The 22,577-nt window shown below is 39.3% G+C and overlaps 1 protein-coding gene across 2 annotated transcripts in view; it reads right to left on the bottom strand.

Moving 5' to 3' along the window:
- Window positions 1–5,100: 5,100 nt before the first annotated feature.
- The window catches only part of slc15a4 (solute carrier family 15 member 4), a 46,748-nt gene continuing 29,271 nt past the window's right edge, over window positions 5,101–22,577 (bottom strand). For both annotated transcript variants that reach the window (XM_054772628.1, XM_054772627.1), the window contains exon 9: window positions 5,101–10,310. In XM_054772628.1, coding sequence (XP_054628603.1) covers window positions 10,159–10,310 — 152 coding nt within the window. In that variant the 3' untranslated portion in view covers window positions 5,101–10,158. The remainder of the gene's footprint in view (window positions 10,311–22,577) is intronic.

Raw genomic sequence — 22,577 nt, forward strand, 5'->3', positions numbered from 1 at the left:
TTTTGAGGACAGCGAGGTAAAGATTTTGGCCAAAGAAAACAGATGGTTTGAAAGAGGAGTAAAGGAAGCTATTTTTTGTCAAACAACAGAACCCATCATTGAATCGGAATGGTGGTTTGAGGTTTAATTTGGACCCTGTGTTCAGCAGGTTACTGAGACCAAAACCCACAGCTCTTAGTCTTGCAAATGAAGCCAGGGCCGAGCCAGAACAATAGATGCTAACGAGCCAGTATCAGAGTCGTTCATACCCAACTCAGGGAGCTACACTTCCCTTTGATCGGAGGTGCTAATAGCAGGAGAGGAGAATACCACTACTCCTCCCAGGCTTAGTGTAAGGAACCAATAGAAGGAGGGTGTTGGCACACCAATTCCGCCCACTCTTACTGTACTTAAGGCCTAGGCTACCAGCACTTATTAGTTCGCTGACGAAGCTCTTCGGATGAGGAGCGAAACGTCCGACACCTTCTTCACAGAAGTACAGATAACGTCTCAAGAAGCCTTTCCCTCGATGGACAACTCCTGTACGACTGAGAGCCTACACAGACGCGTTCCCACATAGTATCAGCATTTGACACCAAATATGAGGTGAAAGAAAAATGGTAAAAATACAGTAGTAGTGCGGCATGCGTCAAGTGAGACGGATGTATACAGAGAGAATCCGGCCACTTTTCAAAATAAAACATGAAAAAAAAATAAATAATGGAATTTTTTTGTTCTTTCTGTGCGGCCCGGTACCAAATGACCCACGGCCTGGCATCGGGCCGCGGCCCGGGGGTTGGGGATCACTGCTGTAAAACATGTGAGTAGTATTCTTGAATACAGAAATTATGATGACTATATACCATTAAAATACATAATGGTATCACAACAAGAAGTCACCATAGCGTCTTCCCCATGTACTGTAGACTTTGAAACACAATACCGCCACCCAAAATACATGTATGCTACACTTAATAGTACTTTCTACTGAACTATATTACTATAGATTATACTAACTTTAAATATGGGTGTCTCTGAATCCTTTTCCTCTAAAAAACTAGCAACGGTTGGAATGACAATGCCACACGTCTACTATTCTATGTACATTTTGATGTTGTTAGTTGTAGGTGAAATGGAAATTCCATGGTTAGATTATTGAGGCGTAGTGATGATAAACTGAATCTTGGATAACGTTTGGTCTGTTCTTGATTGATGATTTAATGCTGGACATTGGAAAAAAAAGGACACAAAAACCCCGACAGGAATATAGTCGAATGCGTGGCTCTGATATCAACTGTAAGGGCATCCTGTAAAACGATTTGCAGCGGAAGTCGTCACTGATGTGCTGTTTGCAAAATATGCACACAAGTTCTGCTACACAGAAAATACAGTCAAAGTACAGGAACTTCGGAAACCCAATAACAATCGTTACCTTTCGTGTCCACCGCCGTCATGTGTATTAATTAGCGTGGGAAGCGTGAATGCCTGCTTTCTCTTTTGCTTCTAACACACACCAGCTGCAAAACAAGAAGCTAGGTTATATTTAAGGGGCAAATTGCTCCACATGAATAAAACATTATTAAGTAAATCGTGTGCTGATATCTAGAAATCTTGCGGTGTCCAATCATCACAACTGTAATTATTTGAACGCAGCATTTCCAGCCCACTATAAAAACACTTTAGTGAGCAGCAAAATTTCCCTGCTGACGAGTTAGAAGACACAACTGGCCTTACTTTTAAAGATATATGAAGCACGACACTGAAAAGCCAAAGGCAAAAACACAATAACAGTCGCTGTCGAAATCCTTCTTGCAGCTCAGGCAAATATATCGTTGGATGTATCGGTCCTATGGGACCAATAGGGTTCCGAGCATGGGGTGACATATTTTGTCTGCCTGCTGGAACACAGCAGAAGGTCAGCAGGCTACCTAGCATGATTCACCTAGCATGAATCCGATATGTGGGTGACAAATATTTATCTGGATACCTGTGCTCTTGTATGGAAACCAAGCCTCACTCCGTTCCTGCTCGAAACCTCTGGGGCTGCAAAACAACCTTCCACATGAATGCACACTATTACACAGCATGCTACTGCCGCTTCCTTCCTAAATCTGAACTGGGGATTGGAAAAATAGCCGATACGCATCGATGCAACCTCATTCTTGTCTACGATAACAAAAAATGCACAAATACTGCAATTGGTAAAACTGATCATTCAATTGATATAAAGGAGCCCGGGGTTTATAAAACATGTATTTTGCAAAATGTATGCATACTGTATACTGTATTACATCAAAGTGTGAACATTGAGCAGTTTGCCTGTCAGTCCTGTGGATCCAAACCTATGAGGCCCAGCCGTGCGTCTTTTGTGAAAACCAGAGAAAAGTATCAGAACTCTTTGTCACACCCCATTAGGCAGGAGCTGAGCTCTTTCTAAGGCTGTAAAGACTGCAATTGTCTGTAAATTCTGTCAAATTGTGTCACACTGCCGAGTCTGAACACTCTTCAAGCAACAAAAACAGCATTTTTTATGTGCAGGAGATATTACAAATGCCCCTTGTCGTCTTTTCTCCAACACAGAAAAGCCTCCAGGATGCAGACGAACAACGGCAGCTCTGATCAGATAATTAGGTCTATGTAAACCTGAGTGATTAGCACACATAAAAGAGATACAGCATGTCTGCTCGACTTTATTCTTAAACATTTAGTCTGCAGTGGTTTATCTTAATTATCATGCTGCTGATACCCCCTAATCCCTGAATTAGCAGAAGGAACGTTGTCAGCAGCATCTGCCCTTTTTTGTGTTCGGCAGTAATACAATAAAATGTGTATCGTAGATTATATCAGTGTTCTATCTAGTTTCTCCCACTTAACCTGTTCAGGGTCACAGGTGAGCTGGAACATATCCCAGTTAACTTTGAACGAAAGTCTCATCCTGGACTGGTCAACAGTCAATCGCGGCACAAAGACAGCCATTCAGTGAGTGTCTGAGTAGTGGTAAGTAATTACGGTAGTAATTGAATCGACCCTGCCCGCACAGAAGGCAGGCAGTTGAACCACTACGAGGTGACCCGGTGTCATATGCCCCGGAAACAACGGCGGCGAATTGGAATGGTGCCCCAGGGCTTCTGTGCAGTTTTGAATATTTTTTTTTCCTTTTATTTAAATAAGTCAGTTGTAATAAACGATGTCATTAATGTTAAGATAAAATAAATGCTGATGTTGCATCTTAGCTTGGTGTTATTGGTGACAAATTATTTTTTTTATTAAATATTTTATATTTACTGTATATTTGATCACATATTTTATAAATATTTCATCTTTCTCTTTGTACATTTTTTCTCGTAACATCATGACTTTGTTCTCTCACTTTTCCCCAACCTAATTTTCTACTCTTAATATTTCGTAGTCGTCCCTCGTTTGTCGTGATTAATTGGTTCCAGACCCGACCACAATAAGTGAATTTCCACAAAGGAGGATTCAATATTAATAAATGGAATATTTTCATGGGGCCGCATGTTCTCCTTGTGCGTGTGTGGGTTTTCTCCGGGTACTCCAGTTTCCTCCCACATTCCAAAAACATGCATGTTAGGTTAATTGGTGACTCTAAATTGTCTATAGGTATGAATGTGAATGTGAATGATTGTTTGTCTATATGTGCCCTGCGATTGGCTAGCGACCAGGGTGTACCCCGCCTGTCGCCTGAAGTCAGCTGGGATAGGCTCCAGCATGCCCCCGCGACCCTAAAAGAGGAGAAGCGGCATACAAAATGGATGGATGGAATATTTTCATAGTCAGCGCACAGAAAACTTGTTTATGACTTTGTCAATACAGGTTTTAACATTATGATAGCCCTGTACACATGAAATAAAACCCCTATAGCCACTTTTACACTCCTGTTATTCTTTGTTTACATCACATTGCGCAGGCTACAGGACATAACACACAGCCACCGCTAGCATAGCCAGCTACCGAGCTAACTAATTAGCCTCTCCAATTGAGCCTCTCCAGTATATGGCCATATATGGCTCTTTTGATGTCTGCATCTGGATCTGCATCTCACACAAAAATCAGTGTTAAAAAACATTCAAAATATAAAACATTATACTGTATTTTAACCCGTCTATCCATTTCCTACCGCAATGCAGATGCCAACTGTCCTTCTGATAGTTTGCGGGTCAGAACGCAAAACCACAATTAAAATTGGATAATGGGGTAGCCTACAGGGTCACTGAGTGGTCAAGAAGTAAACTTCCCGCCTAGCTAATTCTGTAGCTAGCACAAACATGTTTGATGAAGAAGATGGTGAAAAGAAAGCTGAGGAATGCCGTACATTTCATCATGAATGGAAAGTGGAATTCGCCTTGGGGGAGATCCGGTTTGGCCGTGTGTCTAGTATGCAGTGATACAATTTCATTGATGAAACGGTGAAATATAAAGCAGCACTTCGACACACGCCATGCTCCATTTGCATCTAAATATGCCAACAGCTACCGTCAACAAGCTGACTGGTCTTCGGCCAGCTTTGCTGGTGCTTTAGCAATAGTGGGGAACGAAAAGCCATTCACAGGTGGCAAATATGCCAAAACATCCATGCTTGATGTGGCAAAAGAAGTCATATCATATCTTAACTTATCATGAATCACACAGCGCAGTGTGGGGGTATTGCCGTATTGACCATGTTTGGCTCTATTCGTATGCATGTGAGCAGTCCTCGTATCTAAAAAACATCAAGGCCAACCTATGATCACATTTAACAGATGGAAGCTTCAACGCCGGCATGAAGCTTAACCTCACCACATATCAACCAGACTACAAAGCCATCAGCAAAACCATGTAGCACCAGAAGTCACATTGATGGTAAGAAGTATTTTATTCATTGATTAGCTTCAGTATAACAACATTAGAGACTTACTGCAGTCTAAAATTGTTGGTCTTGCCTAAAAATGCACACATTCTGTGCAAAAAAAAATGTTATACGGCTCTCACGGAAATACATTTAAAAAAATGTGGCTTTCATGGCTCTTAGCCAAAAAGAGTCCTGTTCTAAACTTAAGACAGTGTTTGAAACGAAGTGGGGAAGAAGGACAAATAAGCCAAAAACCGTACCATGTAGTTTCATTTAGTTTGATTTATTTGCATTCAAACACGCATTCAATTACATTGAATTACATCACATATACACAATTCACTGCTCAACATGTCGAAAACGGAGCAGGAAGAAGCAGAGCTTATTAAATCCTACCCCCTCTCCATATCACAGCAGTTACTAATTCAGTCAAAGAATTAGTCAAACTAATTCTCTGTCCATTCATACAAATCACAAAAAGGTGGGGACATCCCCCCCGCCAGCTCCCGAATGCACCCATCCATACCACTTCACACGGAATTATTTTTCACTCGATCTCAGCCATGGCGTGTCCGTCTCAGCCATGGCATGTGGCCCAGTCTCCATGCAGTGTGAAAGGCAATGTAATCAAATGTCTCATAACATCACTGACGCCTGGTGACCACAATAACTTGTCTTTCAATATTTTCTGACTAATAATAGGGCACAGTCAACCACGAAACAGCGGTCATTTACTGTATTATTTTTTGTAAAACCGAGATATAGTGGGGGGCCATATTCGAACCGCGATATAGCGGTATTCTTTAAAATAACAGCTCTTTAAAAATTTTACTGTTGTTTTTGTAATTTTTTTGTATTTTTAGAACGTGCCGAGAGCCAATAAAAAAAAAAACAGCCTCAGGTCATAACTTGCCACCATGCAGCACATTCTTTCTCATAATATTCTGACTTTGTCATAATATTTTGACTCTTATTTGAATTTTTCTCCTTTAATATTTTAACTTTATGCTACTTTTTCTCCTGTGACTTTACTCTTAATATTTCGTCTTTATTCATGTGAAATGACTGGTCTTTTTTTCAATTGTTGCTGTTGTTTAAATGGTCCTGTTGTAATTGTACTTTTACAATGGCCCCAAGGCCGCACTTCGGACGCCCCTATTGCTCAGCGACTCATTTGTTCACAGTGCTCTGAGTGATGCAGCATTATGTCTCCTGCAAAGAAAAAACTAATCAGGCCGCCAGAAGAGAAAGGAGAGACAGAAGAGGGAAAGAATGCTATAAGTAGGCAGCCAATATGCTGATTACAACATAAGGACAGCGTACAGCGTGTGTGTTAGGAGCGGCAGAGGTGGGGTGGACTGGGGGCTTGGGGTCCTTCAGGAGGCTTATGTATGGGACCCAGAATGTGGTGCTACGCCCCTGCCCTGAAATGTCATTTGGAATACAATAGTTTAGTTAAAGACAGAGCTGTGAAATCTGCATAACTGTATTAATAAGAATAGATTACAGCACATAGACTTTTGTGTGGTGTACGTATACAAGTACTACAGTATACATGTGGTCAAAAGATGTTCAGTAAGTCAATAAGACAGTGATTTTCGGCCACTATGACTATTTGTCCGACATACCTTTCGACATGAGAAACAATCACACGTGAGTGCTGAGCCTGAGGCGTTACCATTACATGCAAACATGAGTTTGCTGTCTGTGCAGACGAGGCAACGTGGGCTCTCTGGTCACATTAAACAGGAATCAGCCTCGTGACTGAGAGGCCCGAATGTTGAAGAACGATTTGAGATGACGTGTTTATTTCCGTTTCTATCTGATGACACTCAGAAGAAATAGTCTACATTCATAAGTCATGCACAAGATGAGGCGGAATAAATACCACTTTTCCTTGCCGAAGTCTGCCTAAGGGGACGTTTTTTGTTATAGAAATAATTTAGCCATTTCACTTAAAGTTCCCCCAAAGGCCAATTAACCCCAACCTCTATCATGGAAGCATCATTACAAGCACACGGTTACATTTACGTTAACATGTTTTGCCAGAGTAAAATGTTTGTCCGGTATTAACTGTAAGTCATGTCTCATATTTGGAAAAGACCAAAAGCACAATTGACTTCAAATTTAAAATATTTTAATGTCCACAAACTAGTTGTAAAAAAGATTTCCCAAATAAACTTGACAAAACTTTCTAAGAAAATTCTAAATGCAATGAAACAAGATACATTTGTTGAATTACTCATTTGTGCCACCTTGTAAACACTGACGTGAGCTCTCAAAGAGTTTTACATGCATGCAGTCCTTTAACGCTTTCCTATAAACAACTGAGAGGTTCTATGTAACTATTTTTATTTGAGAGTTGGAACTTGGAGTTGAGAGTTTTCTTCAAAATCCAACACTAAAACAGCGCAGAGGAGTCTAATCATTAAAACTTCAAAATATAGATTCTGTTTTGGATTTGTGGTAGAGTTTGGAAGACTATTTACAATGTATTTTTAAAATTCAATTCAAAATTAAAGTGCCCTCCAGAAGTATTAGTCCATTAGTACAGTCAGGTAAATTCCTTCATTTTTGCTGTTGACTGCAAACATTTGGGTTTGACATCAGAAGATGAATACGAGTGATATCAGATTGGGTAGGATGTGTTTTGCCTGTGTAGACTCCATTTAGAGATGAACATAACATAAAAAACAATAGAAAACCAATCAGAACCATTTCACAAACATTGGTCATAGCAAGTACAACCATTTGGAATGTCCTGAAGAAGAAAGACACCACTGGTGTACTATGTAAACAGATTTCAAACAGGTAGTCCAAAGAAAACATCAGCAGGTGATGACAGAAACATTGTTTCGGAGATGAATTTTTAACACTGATCTCTGTACTTCTTGGCAAATTCCACTCTGGCCTTCCTATTCTTCTGGTTAATGAGTGGTTTGCATCTTCTGGTGTAGCTGTTGTACTTTTGTTCATGAAGTCTTCTACAAGCAGTAGAAAGTAAAACCTTCACTCCAGCCCTCTGGAGTTTGTTTTGTTATTGATTTGCTTTAGGGTCTTTTTTTGCAACTCTCAACAATGTTTCTGTCATCACGTTGAACAGGTAGCTGTCCAATGTCTGTTTGATGTCTGTCTGTCTGTCTCTGGTTTTCATGCTGTTTTCACCTCTAAATGCAGTCTATAAAGGCAAAACCTACCCTACCCAATCTGAAACTCAGAGAAGGCACTATTTGTTGCTATTTGTTGACTAAATCTGAAAAATAAAAGGCCACACCTGGGCAACAAAACTGACAATCAAATGTTGTATTACTTTTGCGTACATAAAAAATGTCTGGGTTCAAACTTCTAACCCGTGCATTGGATCCAGATGTAAATACCTGGAAATAAAAGCTGAAATGGTGCTCTTGGGTCTCATAATTCATCTTTTGACGTCAAACAGCAAAAATAAAGAAACTGACCTTGCTGCTCCAATACGACACAAACAGATTCACGACACAAACAGTTAACGAATGCATTAATAATTCTGGTGATGATTACTTACTTCAGTAGTTCATAAAATTTGAAAAAAATGGTTCAAAAGTTCAATATTATACACATATATTAATTAGGACTGTCAAAAATAACACGTTAACGGTGGTAACTGATTTATTTCAATAATCAGGCTTCCATTTTTAGCGTCATTAATGCATGCGCATCATGTCAAGGCACATCTCCGGTATGACGACAGACAGAGCCACAATAGCCTCCCCACAGAGTCACACAGTGTCTGCTGCTCTTTAGCAACTTTATTCTGACCTGAACACAACAGCAGTGCAATTCCAACACCATATATGCATCTCCAACTCACAAACATGTCTCTAGTCAGCTCGTCCTGGGAACGACACTTCCTCATTGTCACTACACGACAGGGAGATGCATTCACTGACACTCTGAAAATCATGTCTTTATTAGGCGTGTATGTGTGGTCTAAATAAACAGAAAGACAAAGAAACACAGTAAGTGGATATTCTTATCTCTCAATATTGTAACAATTTGCTGCATTTAAGTGTGCTCGGAAGTCCCAGAAAACACATCTACACTCAAAACATCTGAATTCAACTTAAGTTACGTGGTGTCTTTGAACGCAGCCCTTCATGGCTCATAATAGCGGTTCAAGTGTGATTCAAATGTTCTGCTCTTAAAGAGACTAGTGTTGGGCGAATTTACATTTTCAGTCATGCGTGGTATCTTTTAACTTGATTTAAATGTTCAGTTCATTTGGAGCTGTTAATACATACAAATACGTTTATCTTTCTGTTCATAAAATACAGCAATAATGCATATTTCACACGTAATGGCAAATGGTGATTAATCATGATTAATTTGAAAACTGTGATTAATTAACATTTTTAATCATTTGACAGTCCTAATACTAATATAAACTACTGGTTCGTGCTCTGATCAGCCAATTAAACTGCAAAAACTTCCTGAGCCTTTAAATGGTCTCTTAGGCTGAACTGAACTCCTGAAATCAAATAATCCTTACACCACCTTCTAATTCATTGAGAGGCACCTGTATATATTACTATATATGATTGCACTTCACCACCACATATAATTTAAAAGAGATTCCAGTTAGTTGAAGCATTTGTTCATAACTCTTCCAAAAACACAAAATACATTAAGGCTTCATTGGAGTGGAGCTTGCTGCTCTGTTTGTCCTTATTGCAATTAAAATCCACCACCGTACCCTGCGGTATAGCACAGCGCAAAGAATATGGAAAAATAAACACAACTTAAGGCAAAGAGCCCTTCAACTGTAGCTGTAGCAAAGAAATAATACAGTCAAGTATATTTAACCCACGACCCTAATGAGGATTAAGCGGCATAGAAAATGAATGAAAGTATATTTAACACATAAACACCCAATTTCACCCTGTGAATTTATGTTTAGAAATCATTCAAATGTGGCTAAATACTGCTGTTTCATGGTTGGCAATAAAAGTGGTTAGAAAAACAGAGTAAATGTCAAAAACTGCTTATCAACAGTAAAAACACATAGATATAATCTTCTGGCACCATTGAAGGCAACAGCGTAAACAGAAAGGAGTACTAGTACCGGTAGACATGAAGGAGGCTCCTGCATTAGGTCCATCTTTCAGTGGTGCCTTTCCAGCCACACAGTTTTATAAAGCCATTCACACAGAAAAACGGAACCCCTGTTGAAATTCTAGTAGAACCCTCATTCATTTGAGTGAGCGGATGAATAAGTACCTATTTATGACACTCTTTGGAGTGGCTCCACAGGAAACAGACAGGTTAAGATGTGAGCAATACAGGTCATGTCAGGGTCAGGATGAGATGTGTCTTTGCCTTTGGCTTCCTGCTCTGCCTCTCTGCTTGTCATACTTGACAGAGACGATAAGGAAGATCAGGAGGGTGACGCCCTGAATCCCCGCTAGGAGAAAGAAGTAGTAGTGGAGCGAGCAGTCGTTGATGTTTCCTGGAGCAAGAGAAAGACAGAAATGTTATTACTCTCCATCTCAAATACTTTTCTGTGAGTGGTGGAATGACAAAATGACACAAGTAAATGGTGCACAACAAAAGAGGCTGTCTTGGCCTATTCAGACGCTACTTGTGTTAAACAATACTGCATACGGAGGTGAATGACCGCACGACTGTTTGTATCTGACAGATAATATTCACGTTTGTAGTGTCACACAAAGACAAGGAGGAGGGAGAATTCAGCAGTCGGCGTGTTACTTCCCAGCACGCCACAATACACCAATCTGAAAACAGATAGTTGACCTCCCACTTTGGTACTGAAACAACAAGGATTACAGCATACTGATCAATGTCAGCTGTGATTTGTCAGAAGCGCTTTTGATTGCTAATAAAGGGAATATTTGTTTTCCTTGGGAATGGGAGGCTACAAACTAAACAGCTAATTGTGAAAGCCATATTTGGAACTGAGATATTGGTTCTAACGCTGTTATTGTCCAGTAACGGGTAATCTAATTACTTCGGGTGTCATGAGACACCCAAATCACGAGACGAGACGATACACAAGATTGTGTACACGAGAACGAGATATTAACATTATTTTTAAGAAAAGTACAATGAAAAAATATGATTGGACAAACAGACTTTTTGACTGAGTCACAAAAACAATGCAAGTGCGTTTTAAAGTTTATTGTCCCCCAAATAATTATGTTAATGTCTACATTATTTTGAGACCACATTAACCACTAATGTTATATCATAATAATCATCATATAAATGTGTATGTATGGGGCTATATAATACATATTTTGCATGATATATATATATATATATACATATATATCATAACAATTCAATACAGTATTTGCTTTAATATGTAATCTGTCACTGGAATTGCCATTTGTGTCATGTACTGTTTTTTCTCACAGGCAATTCATACTGTCTGTCAAACGGAATGCTGGTTTTTCAACTGTATTAACGAGTAACATTTCTTTTGCGATGTAGCAAAGTACACCTTATGTGAGCGCACACCTTTTACGGGGTTCCGTTTGTATTTACTTTGTCGGCCAAACATCTCTGTGACTGTTAACTATCCGGACGAAGCTCATGTAAATAGTTGAAGTGTGAAATAAAACTCAAGAAAATCTACTGGAGTTGATAAAGCGTCCTTGATGATCTTCTCAGCATTTTCAAGTGCAGGCTGGCTTTAGTCCAAAAGAACTTGACAAGAACATTACAGTTGATAACCAGTTCCAATCCAGAGGAGTGGGAATGTGCGGTTGATGCTTGAAGATTCTGTAAGATTTCTGTTTGAATGGATCTGTTCAATTGTTGGTATCTTCTTCAACGTTGGATGTGCTGAGAGTTTTTTTTAAAACTTTGGTTTCTGCGCTGTTTATGCCTGCGCTTGACCACAGTTTGGATGAATCGGTCGGTGATTTGAATCTTTCGTCGCCTGAAGGATTCATTTGTGCTACAATTGGGTGTTTGTCAAATGTATGGGTTTTATCACAGTCTAGGAACGGTTGAAGAACCTGAGGACCACCAGTAATTAAAATTTCAAATGTTACAAAACCGTTACTGAGAGTGAAATGTGGGGTGTTATTATTGTAGTGTACTGACAGAAGTACACTGAGATCTGACCTTAAAACAGTGGTTCTCCATTATTTTCTGTCATGCCCCCCCACGGGACAGAAATGCTTTCACGCCCCGCCCCCCATTTGAAATACTATTGAGAAACTTATATCTGTTTATTTATCTGTACTGTACAGACTGAACTCAAACCAAGAAAATAAAAAACAGACCGCTGTGAAGCATACAAGCATATTCCAGAGTCAAACTGCATGTTGGGTATGATACATTTGTACATGTTGGCAGGTCTGCACACACATTGAAAGTACTCCCTGCCTCTCACACCCCGCCTGACAGTTCACCACGCCCCCCTCATGTCACTATTTGAGAATCACTTCCTTTAAGTGACTGTTGCAGCGGTTTCCTCCAGCTGCCTAGAAAGTGCCAACATTCAAATGTGAGTATGTGAGCTATGTTGACGTAACACACGCATGCTCACTAGTTTGTTGTCAGCTACTGATAGCAATTTGACATAGTTCTGCTATTAACGTTAGCTATCATTGACTGTATAGCCTATCATTACCACACAAACATTGTTGGTTGCTTCTCTGAAACTGCTTTTGTATATGTGTGCGCACTACGGACATGAACGTGTTTACGAGACAGAAGTGAGTGATAGCCATGAACGCCAGTTATCTTCTCTGGGCCGAATTAAAATTTACAACCATTTTTATGTCGTTTAATGCGTAAGTGTGGAAAATATAGTATTTTTTTGGACAATCTGTTCTTTTAAACCACTACTGGTAACATATACTAGCCGGTGGTGGTGGTGGTGGTGGTGGTGTAAGATTTTTTGGTTTCAAAAATATAATTTGGAGCTAGTTGCATACAGTCCCTTTAACATGTCAACGTCATTGCTCAGTTCTAACACCGTTTATCTCCAACTTGCATAATTCCATATTTCCATCCTCTCCACACCCACACAACACTTCCTCATTCTCCACCAATCACACTCACATGAGATCCATTCATGGACATCGGACTTGGAAATTCATGATAAGATCTCAACGGCACACAGTTTTTCAAAAAGGTAACACAATAATTACTTTCTCTGGTAATTACATCGATGGAGTAATCCTGTTTCTAATTCAATGACTTTTTAGGAAAGCAACTTGTACTTACAACACTGTCCAACACTGCTGAGGGGCGCTGGCGGACCAAAGCGCTGTTTGTCCTTATTATTCAACACAAAACTTGGGTGTTGCAATTTAAATGTACCGTGTGGCCTCGGCCTTTGTCACACATCAACCTCAACACAAATGCAACCTTTTGAATTTGCTGGGCTTTCCACAAGTAGGGAAAAAAATTAATAATGAGTTTCATTTTATTAATTGTGGTCTCATGCAGACACAAGATTAGCAGGGGATCAGGCAAGCTACTTGACTGCAGCCAACTTTACAATATTCAAGAACATATGTTTAGTTTGTGTAACAGGCTGTGCAATAGCTGCAGATTCACCGGTGGGTAGATACCTATACAATATTATTCTATCTTACATTACTGTCAATGTACGATAAATGAAAAGCCCCTGGAGCGATGTGCTGTCCTCTTCAGAAAGCTCCTATTAGCTTCTCCAAGTGGAGCTGTCACAGTGAATACAACCAGAGAAGAAGAGAAGCAAGCTTGATTTTAATTAGATATGTGGGCAACTACTGCTTATTCACCATCATGATGGGCAGAATGGGTGTGGGAAATGGACAAGAGTGTTGTTTAATTGCACAAGCCCATTTATGATGACCTCGAGACGATACTTACTAGCTGAAAGATGACTAAATGGTTTGTCAAGTGTGTATACGTTATATGTTAAATAAAGGGGTGCACAGTGGCCTGGTCACACAGTCTGGAGCTACGTCAGGAGTTCAAATCTCTTTGAACATCTTCAGATACTGTGGCTTCCTCCCATCACAAAAACGTGCATATTAAGCTAATTGGAATCTCTAAATTGTCCACTGGTGTGAATGGTCACAGCCAAACATTTTGGGACTGATTAAAATTTGTTTCTTCAATACCTTTGCCACTCCTTTTTTAAATTTTTTTGTGAACCCCACAGGAATTTCTTGTTTTTTCAGTATACAGTAGATCACCGCATCTTCCGAGAGTTACATTCTGGCGAACGGCAAAAAAAGAAAGTAATCGATACGCCCATAAAAATGTCTATTTTTTACACATAACTTGCTAATGAATGAAAATAAATGATGGATGGACAGATGGAATCGGGAGTCAAGGTGTAGACTTTTAGCTGGTTGTTGAGCGAGCGCTAAAGGCAAGCAGGCTAGAGAATGAGCGAGCGCTAAAGGCAAGCAGGCTAGAGAAGCCACGTCTACATAATCTACATTGCTTATCTGTTGCAATTCCAATAACAACTTCTTATAGCGATTAACGAACTCTTGTTCACCGCACTGCATGTTTTGAGGCCAGCTTGAGTGAGTTTGCATCTATGGTGCGTTCAAGGACCGCCTAACAAGGTGCACAATTTCAATGCTTGAAAAGAAGCATTATCAGAAAGCATAAAGACAAACTGAAAACTGTAGACAGGAACAGGTATGGTGTACATTTTACCTGTATTCTCACGTATTTATAAATTATTAAAGACTAATGGTGAATGAGATGTGTTTTTTACAAAAAAAAAATGGCTACAATGGTGTGAAAGTGTTTGCTCCCTTCCTGATTTCAAATTTTTTGGGATGTTTGTCACACTTAAATGTTACAAATCATCAAACAAATTTAAATATCAGTCAGTGACAACACAACTGAACACAAAATGCTGTTTTTAAATGAAACTTTTTATTATTAAGGGAGAAAACAAATACAAACCTTCATGGTCCTATATGAAAAAGTTGAAAAAGTGCCCTCTAAACCTAATAACTGGTTGGGCCAACCTTAGCAGCAACAAATGTAATCAAGTGTTTGGGATAACTTGCAATGAGTCTCTTACAGCACTGTGGAGGAATTTGTCCCACTCATCTTTGCAGAATTGTTGTAATTCAGCCGAACCGCCTTTTAAGGTCATGCCACAGCAACTCAATAGGATTCAGGTCAGGACTTTGACTAGGCCACTCTAAATACTTCATTTTGTTTTTCTTCAGCCATTCAGAGGTGGTGTGTTTTGGATCATTGTCCTGCTGCAGGACCCAAGTTAGTTTCAGCTGGAGGTCAGGAACAGATGGTTGGACATTCTCATTCAGGATTTTTTGGTAGACAGCAGAATTCATGGTTCCATTTATCACAGCAAGTCTTCCAGGTTCTGAAGCAGCAAAACAGCCCCAGACCATCACACTACCACCACCATATTTTACTGTTGGTATGATGTTGGAAATGCGGCGTCACTTTTCACCAGTTCTTTGGATGTTGTTGTGGGGTCTTTTGTGACCTCTTGGATGCGTCGTCACTGCGCTTTTGGGGTAATTTTGGTTGGCCGGCCACGCCTGGGAAGGTTCACCACTGTTCCATTTTTTCACCATTTGTGGATACTGGCTCTCACTGTGGTTCGCTGGAGGTCCAAAGCTTTACAAATGGCTTTATAACCTTTTCCAGACTGATAGATCTCAATTAATCTTAGTTCTGTTTTAACGGGAGGGGCAATCAGTTTTTCACACAGAGGTGGAAAAAAAAGTCAGGTCTGGATTTTTTTTCTCCCTAAATAATAAAAAAAAAGGTTTCAGTTAAAAACAGCATTTTATGAATGCTGCAAAACACGCCACTAAGTCCAACTCTGAATGACTGAAGAAAAAAACAATGACATCTTTGGAGTGGCCTAGTCAAAGTCCTGACCTGAATCCTATTGAGATGCTATGGCATGACCTTAAAAAGGTGGTTCATGCTTGAAAACTCTCCAATGGGACTCAATTCAAACAAATCTGCAAAGATTAGTGGCACAAAATTCCTCATTGACTCATTCAAGAGACTCATTGCAAGTTATTGCAAAGGCTTCATTGCAGTTGCTGCTGCTAAGCTATTAGGTTAAGGGGGCAATCATTTTTTCACACAGGGCCATTTAGGTTTGGATGCTTTTCTCCCTTAATCATAAAAAAAAAAATAAACCTTCATTTTGTGTTCAACTGTCTTGTCATTGATTAATTAGTTTAAGTGAAGTTAAGTGTGAAAAACATGCAAAAAAAAAAAAAAGAAATCAGGAAGGGAGCACTTTTTCACACCACTGTGTGTATTTTAGTTCATGCTGGAAAATGCTTAATATAGGCAAAACATATGCAAAATCTACTTGACTAATAATCGGTTGTATTCAACCACAAAACAGCATAATTTATTAATATATTTTTGAACAAAATGTGATAGCGTGAAGCCATGAAATTTGAACTGTAATGTGGCGAGGGACGACTGTAATGCTATTGGCACATTTGATCTCCTGGTGCTTGATAATGAATTATTGCTGAGCCACTCAGATCATCGTCTTGTTTTTGACTCAGTTCACTGAGTTGACTGAATCGTCAGGTATGTGTGCCTGTGTGCCAACTGAACTCTGACAGCACAGGCATGATAAATGACTCCCCTGCAGAGTCAGCAAAGATCGCACATTTCAAAGCTCATTACAATTTTATTGTCAGACTCAATGAATGTGCCTGACTCTTCATCTATGAGCTCATTTCTCCCTTCGATAATTTATGTCTATATTATTAATTGTCAAAAGCACAGTGGAGGGGTAACGGACAGTTGTTTTCTGATCATTTATCGCCGCAGTTGCTAATTAAAAAAATAAAAAAAATGTAAAAAATTAGGTGGGAAATAAATTAGCTGGTTGCATGAGTGTGCAGACCCTAAAACTTTGCATTTCCACCACTTCTTTTTTTATTATTTTTTTTTTTTATGTAGCTGAGCCTGGTTGTCTGTAGTCCAGTCTAGAGTCATTTGGTTCCACAATTCAATGTTAATAAATTGAATATTTTCGTAGTTAGAGCATAGAAAATAGAAAAACTACCTATGCCTATGACTTTCTAAATCCATTTTTTTTCTTTTCGTTTTACCATTATTAGAGCCATGTAGAAATAAAATAACACCCATACTGTCACCTTTACACTCCTGTTATTCTTTGTTTACTAATGCGCAGGCTATGAGATCACTGCAGGGACACAAGAGACGGCCACGGCTTTAAGCATGGGGAAGTAGAACGAAGTAAGAAGCCAAAAACATACCACTTCCACACAGAATGGGAGGAGATTTTTTTCCCCACTCTATCTGACTACATGCTGACTACATGCATTGTGGTTAGGTAACGTAATCTATGGTATAGGTCTCATCAGCTACGGCACGGTGAAGGCAGTAGTGGACCAAACCATGTCATGTAGCTATAGGGCGGTGCTCAGTCAATATGGAAGTTTAGTTTTGATCAATGTGGATATTTAAGTGTTACTACCAAACACAGGAGATTGTTTTACTCGTTTTCTGACTATATTAAAAAAAAATCACAACCAGATCGCAAATGTATTTACCCATTTACTGTCCTATTTACTACTATTTAATTGTCCTGACATTCCCCCTCTTTACAGCATGATACAACTGTCTTGTGTGAGTACACCCTTTGTAGTGCGCAGACCTCTACCAAAGATGAATTGTTAGCAATTGTTTGTCGAGGTGCTTAAGTTGGCTACTTCCTGGTTCATGGAGGATGACAAAGAGATGGGAGTACCATTGTGATTCTGGAGATGGAATGGACCAATCCTTTCATGCCATAGTGACTCAAACTGTAATCATAAATGTTTGTATTAGCCCCTTTATCTACGGTACATCCTCACCATAATTTTTGCTAGAAAATGTTTTTTGGTATCTTTAGTATAATTCCTATTTACTATTATACTGTGTCAAAATGATTTCTGTATATCACCATGTATATCTCATAAGGTTGGCATTTCAGCATGGTATTAGCACCTCCACTTTGGAGGCGGCGGTGTTGAAACATACTCTGTGCTAATACAAAAACCTTGATGTTCTTGTACATAATTTAACAGGACGTCCTATGCTACTGATCAAAGTACAGGATTAACTCTTTTGAAACATGAGCTCCTCAAGCTTTGCATGATCAGTTGAGCTCAGTACTGCAGATCACAACAACACGACAATGTGCTTGCACAAGGTTATTTTGCAGTCTCTGTGTTGTTTTCGCATCTTTGTTGATAATTACCAATTCAGAGGAATAGCAAACCACAGTGACGACAGGATACAACACACAGAACTGATGCTTCTGTTGATGTGCTGCACAGTGGGCCTTTTAAAGAATACAGCGTGGAACATTTGATCTTGAAAAACAGAGCTGGCAGATGACTGTGATGTCATGCAATTGCATTAATAAAATTAGAGGCAGAGACAAAGATCTGACAGGGACTCTAACATATGTTGCAAGCCCTATTTATTACGTTGTGATATTAATCTGGTCAAAGGTTTATATTGTGAGAAGTGAAAATAATACCAAAGAGCTGTTTAAATAATTCAAAAATGGTAATGGTAATGGTTTCATTTATTTTGATAATGCATACATTACATTACATAAAAGTAGCTCGCTGGCTGAAAAAATGTGAACACGCCTGTTGTTGCTGTAAACCTAAGTAGTTGAAAACCTCTGCTTCTCTCTTGTTACATTACAACACATTTATTTATTCTAGTAAAGCAAAGCACCATCAGTTCCCTTTCAGAAATTGAGTAGAGATTAGAGAGGAGAGACTAATTGCCTCATTTACAGAACAATGGTGACAAAATGGGCTGTTCACACCTCAGTTGGGATGTTGGTTCCAAATTAATCCAGTCATTTGGCTGCCCTTTGGGCATTATAGTTAGAAAAGCCAAATGGCTGGGCTGTGGGACTGTGAGTTTTGGTCCCAGTATTGACCCCTGGGGTACGCCACATGATATATTTAAACTGCAGATGTACTGTATATTCTCCTAGCTTCACATATTGTTTCCTGTTTGCTAAGTAGCTTTTTACCCAGGTCAAGACTCAATTCATTCTTATTTTTAAATCTGTCCAACCTGTTTTTGAATAGCTTTTCAATGATTTTGGAAAATTGTGGTAATAACTAGGGATGCTCCAACAGATCGGCCACCGATGAGTATTGGCCGATTTCCATAAAAAAATCACGTGACTGGCATATGCCAATAAATGCCTATCATCTCCGAACACAAAAGCCGATCACCTGTGGCTAGCACTATTGTTTCCCGCAGCAACCCTTCCGTGCAAGGTAGTGGCTAACGTCTTGAGCAGCGTTATCCTCCCGCTTTCCTTCAAACCAAAAACAGTCATGTCTGCCGTTTGAAACCCAACTGCAAACACATGCCACAAAACCTATCTTGCGGGTGTAGCATGTTAAAAAGCTTCAGTACAGCATCTGAAGACACTTGGTGGAGTATGGTGAGTTTTGGAGGCTAATGACAGCTTATATCAAACGGTGTAGTTTCACTCCAATTCATACTGGATAGGACAGTGCTGCACAATAAAGCACTTGGAGCTTGGACTACCTTTCCTGACCTCGTATTCACTTGAATGGAGTTTGGCTTGCTTTTGACTTGTGTTTGCTTATGCACACAAGGAGAACAGTACAGTGAAAAGACGAGTACGCAGCTGGCCTGAACAATGCTACAGTAGCAGACACAGTGAGTACAAAGGCTATGGAGCAGTTTGACTTTCGACCATCTTCACACAAAGAGGCAATGTCAGATGTGGGCTCACAGCACACTAGCTCATCAAGATCATCATGACGATCAGTCACCTTAGCCGCAGCAGAAGCAAGAGCGCTAGCAGGGGCTGCAGGACCACATGCCCCATTTGCAGAAAAAGAAATTGTCATTAAAATTGACAAAGCCAAAATAGAGACTAAATTGGACACCTTGCATCTTGAAAAAGAGGCTGCAGCAGCTATCGCGAGGCTGAAATATTGTAGGCAGCAGCAGAACAGGAAGTCCACTCTTTTTGAAGCAAAAAGAGCCCCAACATAACACGAGCGTGTCAATGACTATGTGAACAACCAAACATCACGTCTCAAACATCAGTTCGAGCAAGCTTTAAAACAATCTCAGGAGCCGGCTTCTGAGTAGTCCGTTCAGCTCACAGCTTACGTTACTCAGCATCGATTGAAGAAAAGCACCAACACGCAAGATGTAATAACAATCTACCCCCTCAGTGATAACACCACAGACCATACTAAAAGTGCCACATGACCCACATTCATCATTTCAGCAGCATCAAGAAGCTCATATGTCAGATAAATCATTCCAAAGAATGAATAATCATGAATGGAGTCAGCAGACAAGATTTAATACCCCGCAGTGCAAGAAAGATCTACCGGTGTGTCAACCTGAGATCCCAGGTATGATGGAAATGGCAAAATAACTGGCATGCAAAGAGATTGTGAGCACTGGTCTGTTTTACTTTAATGATCATCCAGAAAGATACAGAGCCTGGAAGTCATCTTTCATCAACAAAACCAGAGTCCTGGATCTTACCGCAAGTGAAGAATTAGATCTGCTATCAAAATGGCTTGGCAAAGATTAGTCTGAATATGTGAGACGCTTTAGAGCGGTTCACGTCAAAAACGCTGAAGCAGCACTACAAATGACGACTCAAGGAATGCTACAGTACACCATACCGCTTACAGCAGAAATGGATGTCTCAAGGTTCAAAGTGTAAGGAAGACTACAACGTGTCCTTCCCACCATTCTCATTCTTCACATATTTAATCCAGCCAAGACTAGAAACGATCCTAGCTTTGCTCTCACTAGTTCTTCCAACTGGAATGAAAAAACAATCCACAAACACAACTTCAGAGCCCCAGTAAGGAATGAAACCATAGATAGGAACCCTAATTCCATGTTTCTCACTGATGTAACTAAAAAGGAAATCACTGACATTGTCAATAATTATAAAGCAAAAACATCAACTGATTGTAATGGATTTGAAATGGAAACAATACAAAGGGTTATCAATGAGATCGTATAACCGTTAACATATATCAGTAACTCTAAAAAATTCCTAACAAAATGAAAATAGCTGAAGTAGTTCCAATCTTTAAAAATGGTGACAAACATCAATTTACAAATTACCGACCAGTTTCCTTATTACCCCAATTTTCTAAAATTATCGAGAAGCTGTTTCACAAGAGGTTGGACAAATTTATTAACAAGAATGAATTACTAGAGCTAACATTAGAGCTAACATTTCAACCTCCATGGCACTGATTGAAATTGCAGAAGAAATGAGTAACGCTATAGACCACAGAATGTGTGCAGCTGCGGTATTTATGGATCTTACAAAAGCCTTCGATACAATTAATGGATACAATAATTATTATTACAATTATCGTCCTGCTTCTCGGAAAAATAAAACACACATTCTCATGTACACCAGAGTAAGTTACGTGCTGTAGTTTCATTTCGTATGGTGGAGTGTTCTGCTCTTTATTTTGTAAAGCACACTTTTATTTGGAAGTGCACTTTGACAGGAAGAAGCCTGGCGGCAATGTCTGAATCAGTCTCACTGTTAAAAGCTTTGTTGTTTGCGCTTTCAAAAGCATCGTCTGTAAGTATTTTTCTAGAAATTAATTAACAATGTATACAGTATGTTATATTGTGCCACATTCAAGCAAATGTGAAGTTTGTAAACATGTATTTCAAACAGTTGTTTCATCCCTATGTGGTTATAAGGAGCATGTGAACCGTTTTATGTTGGATTTAATTAGCTTATCATGATGCACCATTTTTTATGTATATTTGTTTATTTGTTGTAGTTTCACTCCAATTCATACTGGATAGGTCAGTGCTGCACAATAAAGCACTTGGAGCTTGGACGCTACTTCCTAACTCCCGTATTCACTTGAATGGAGTTTGGCTTGCTGTTCACTTGTGTCCGCTTACACACACAAGGGGAACAGTTCAACCATTCTGAAATTACTGATGTAAGTCAGCGGTTTTGCGATCTCATTAATGACCCTTTTTATCGTTTCCATTTCAATTCCATTACAATCAGTTGATGGTTTTGCTTTACATTTATTGACAATATCAATGATTTCCTTTTTTGTCACATCAGTGAAGAAAATGGAGTTGGGATTCCTGTCTAGAAAATTTAGGATGTCTTCTTCCATGTTTGGTCCAATGTTTACAAAATAGTTATTGAACCTTTCAACTACCTTTTTCATATCATCATTTTTGGCATTTCCATCTGTGAAATATTGAGGGTAATCTGCTTTCTTAGTACCATTCCTGATGATACTGTTTAGGATGCTCCATGTTGCTCTAATGTTGTTTTTATTCTCATCTTTGACAATAATATTCTTTCTTACACACGCTCAAAATGTTTCTTAACTTGTTTTTTTACATCTTATGTTTTTTCTGCTTCTTTAGTTTTTTTTAAATTATGAATCTATATACAGTATTCTCTCACTACATTGTGGTTCATCTTTCGCGGATTCGCTGTTAGGCAGATTTTTTTGTGTGCAATTTTGCATATTGTTTTAACAGCACATGAATAGCTTCTAGCAAACTAGCTAACTGTGTGAGCTGCTTGCTAAACGGCAATTAACAATAGAAGAAGAAGAAGAAGAATCAGCTAACCGGCTAAATGAATCTTCGGTTCAAGGAGTAGGACGAGGAGGACAACGACGACGATGACAGGAGCAATATATTTTAACAAGGATACAAA

This window comes from Dunckerocampus dactyliophorus, chromosome 4 (genome assembly GCF_027744805.1).
Source record: "Dunckerocampus dactyliophorus isolate RoL2022-P2 chromosome 4, RoL_Ddac_1.1, whole genome shotgun sequence".
NCBI classification, from domain to species: domain Eukaryota; kingdom Metazoa; phylum Chordata; class Actinopteri; order Syngnathiformes; family Syngnathidae; genus Dunckerocampus; species Dunckerocampus dactyliophorus.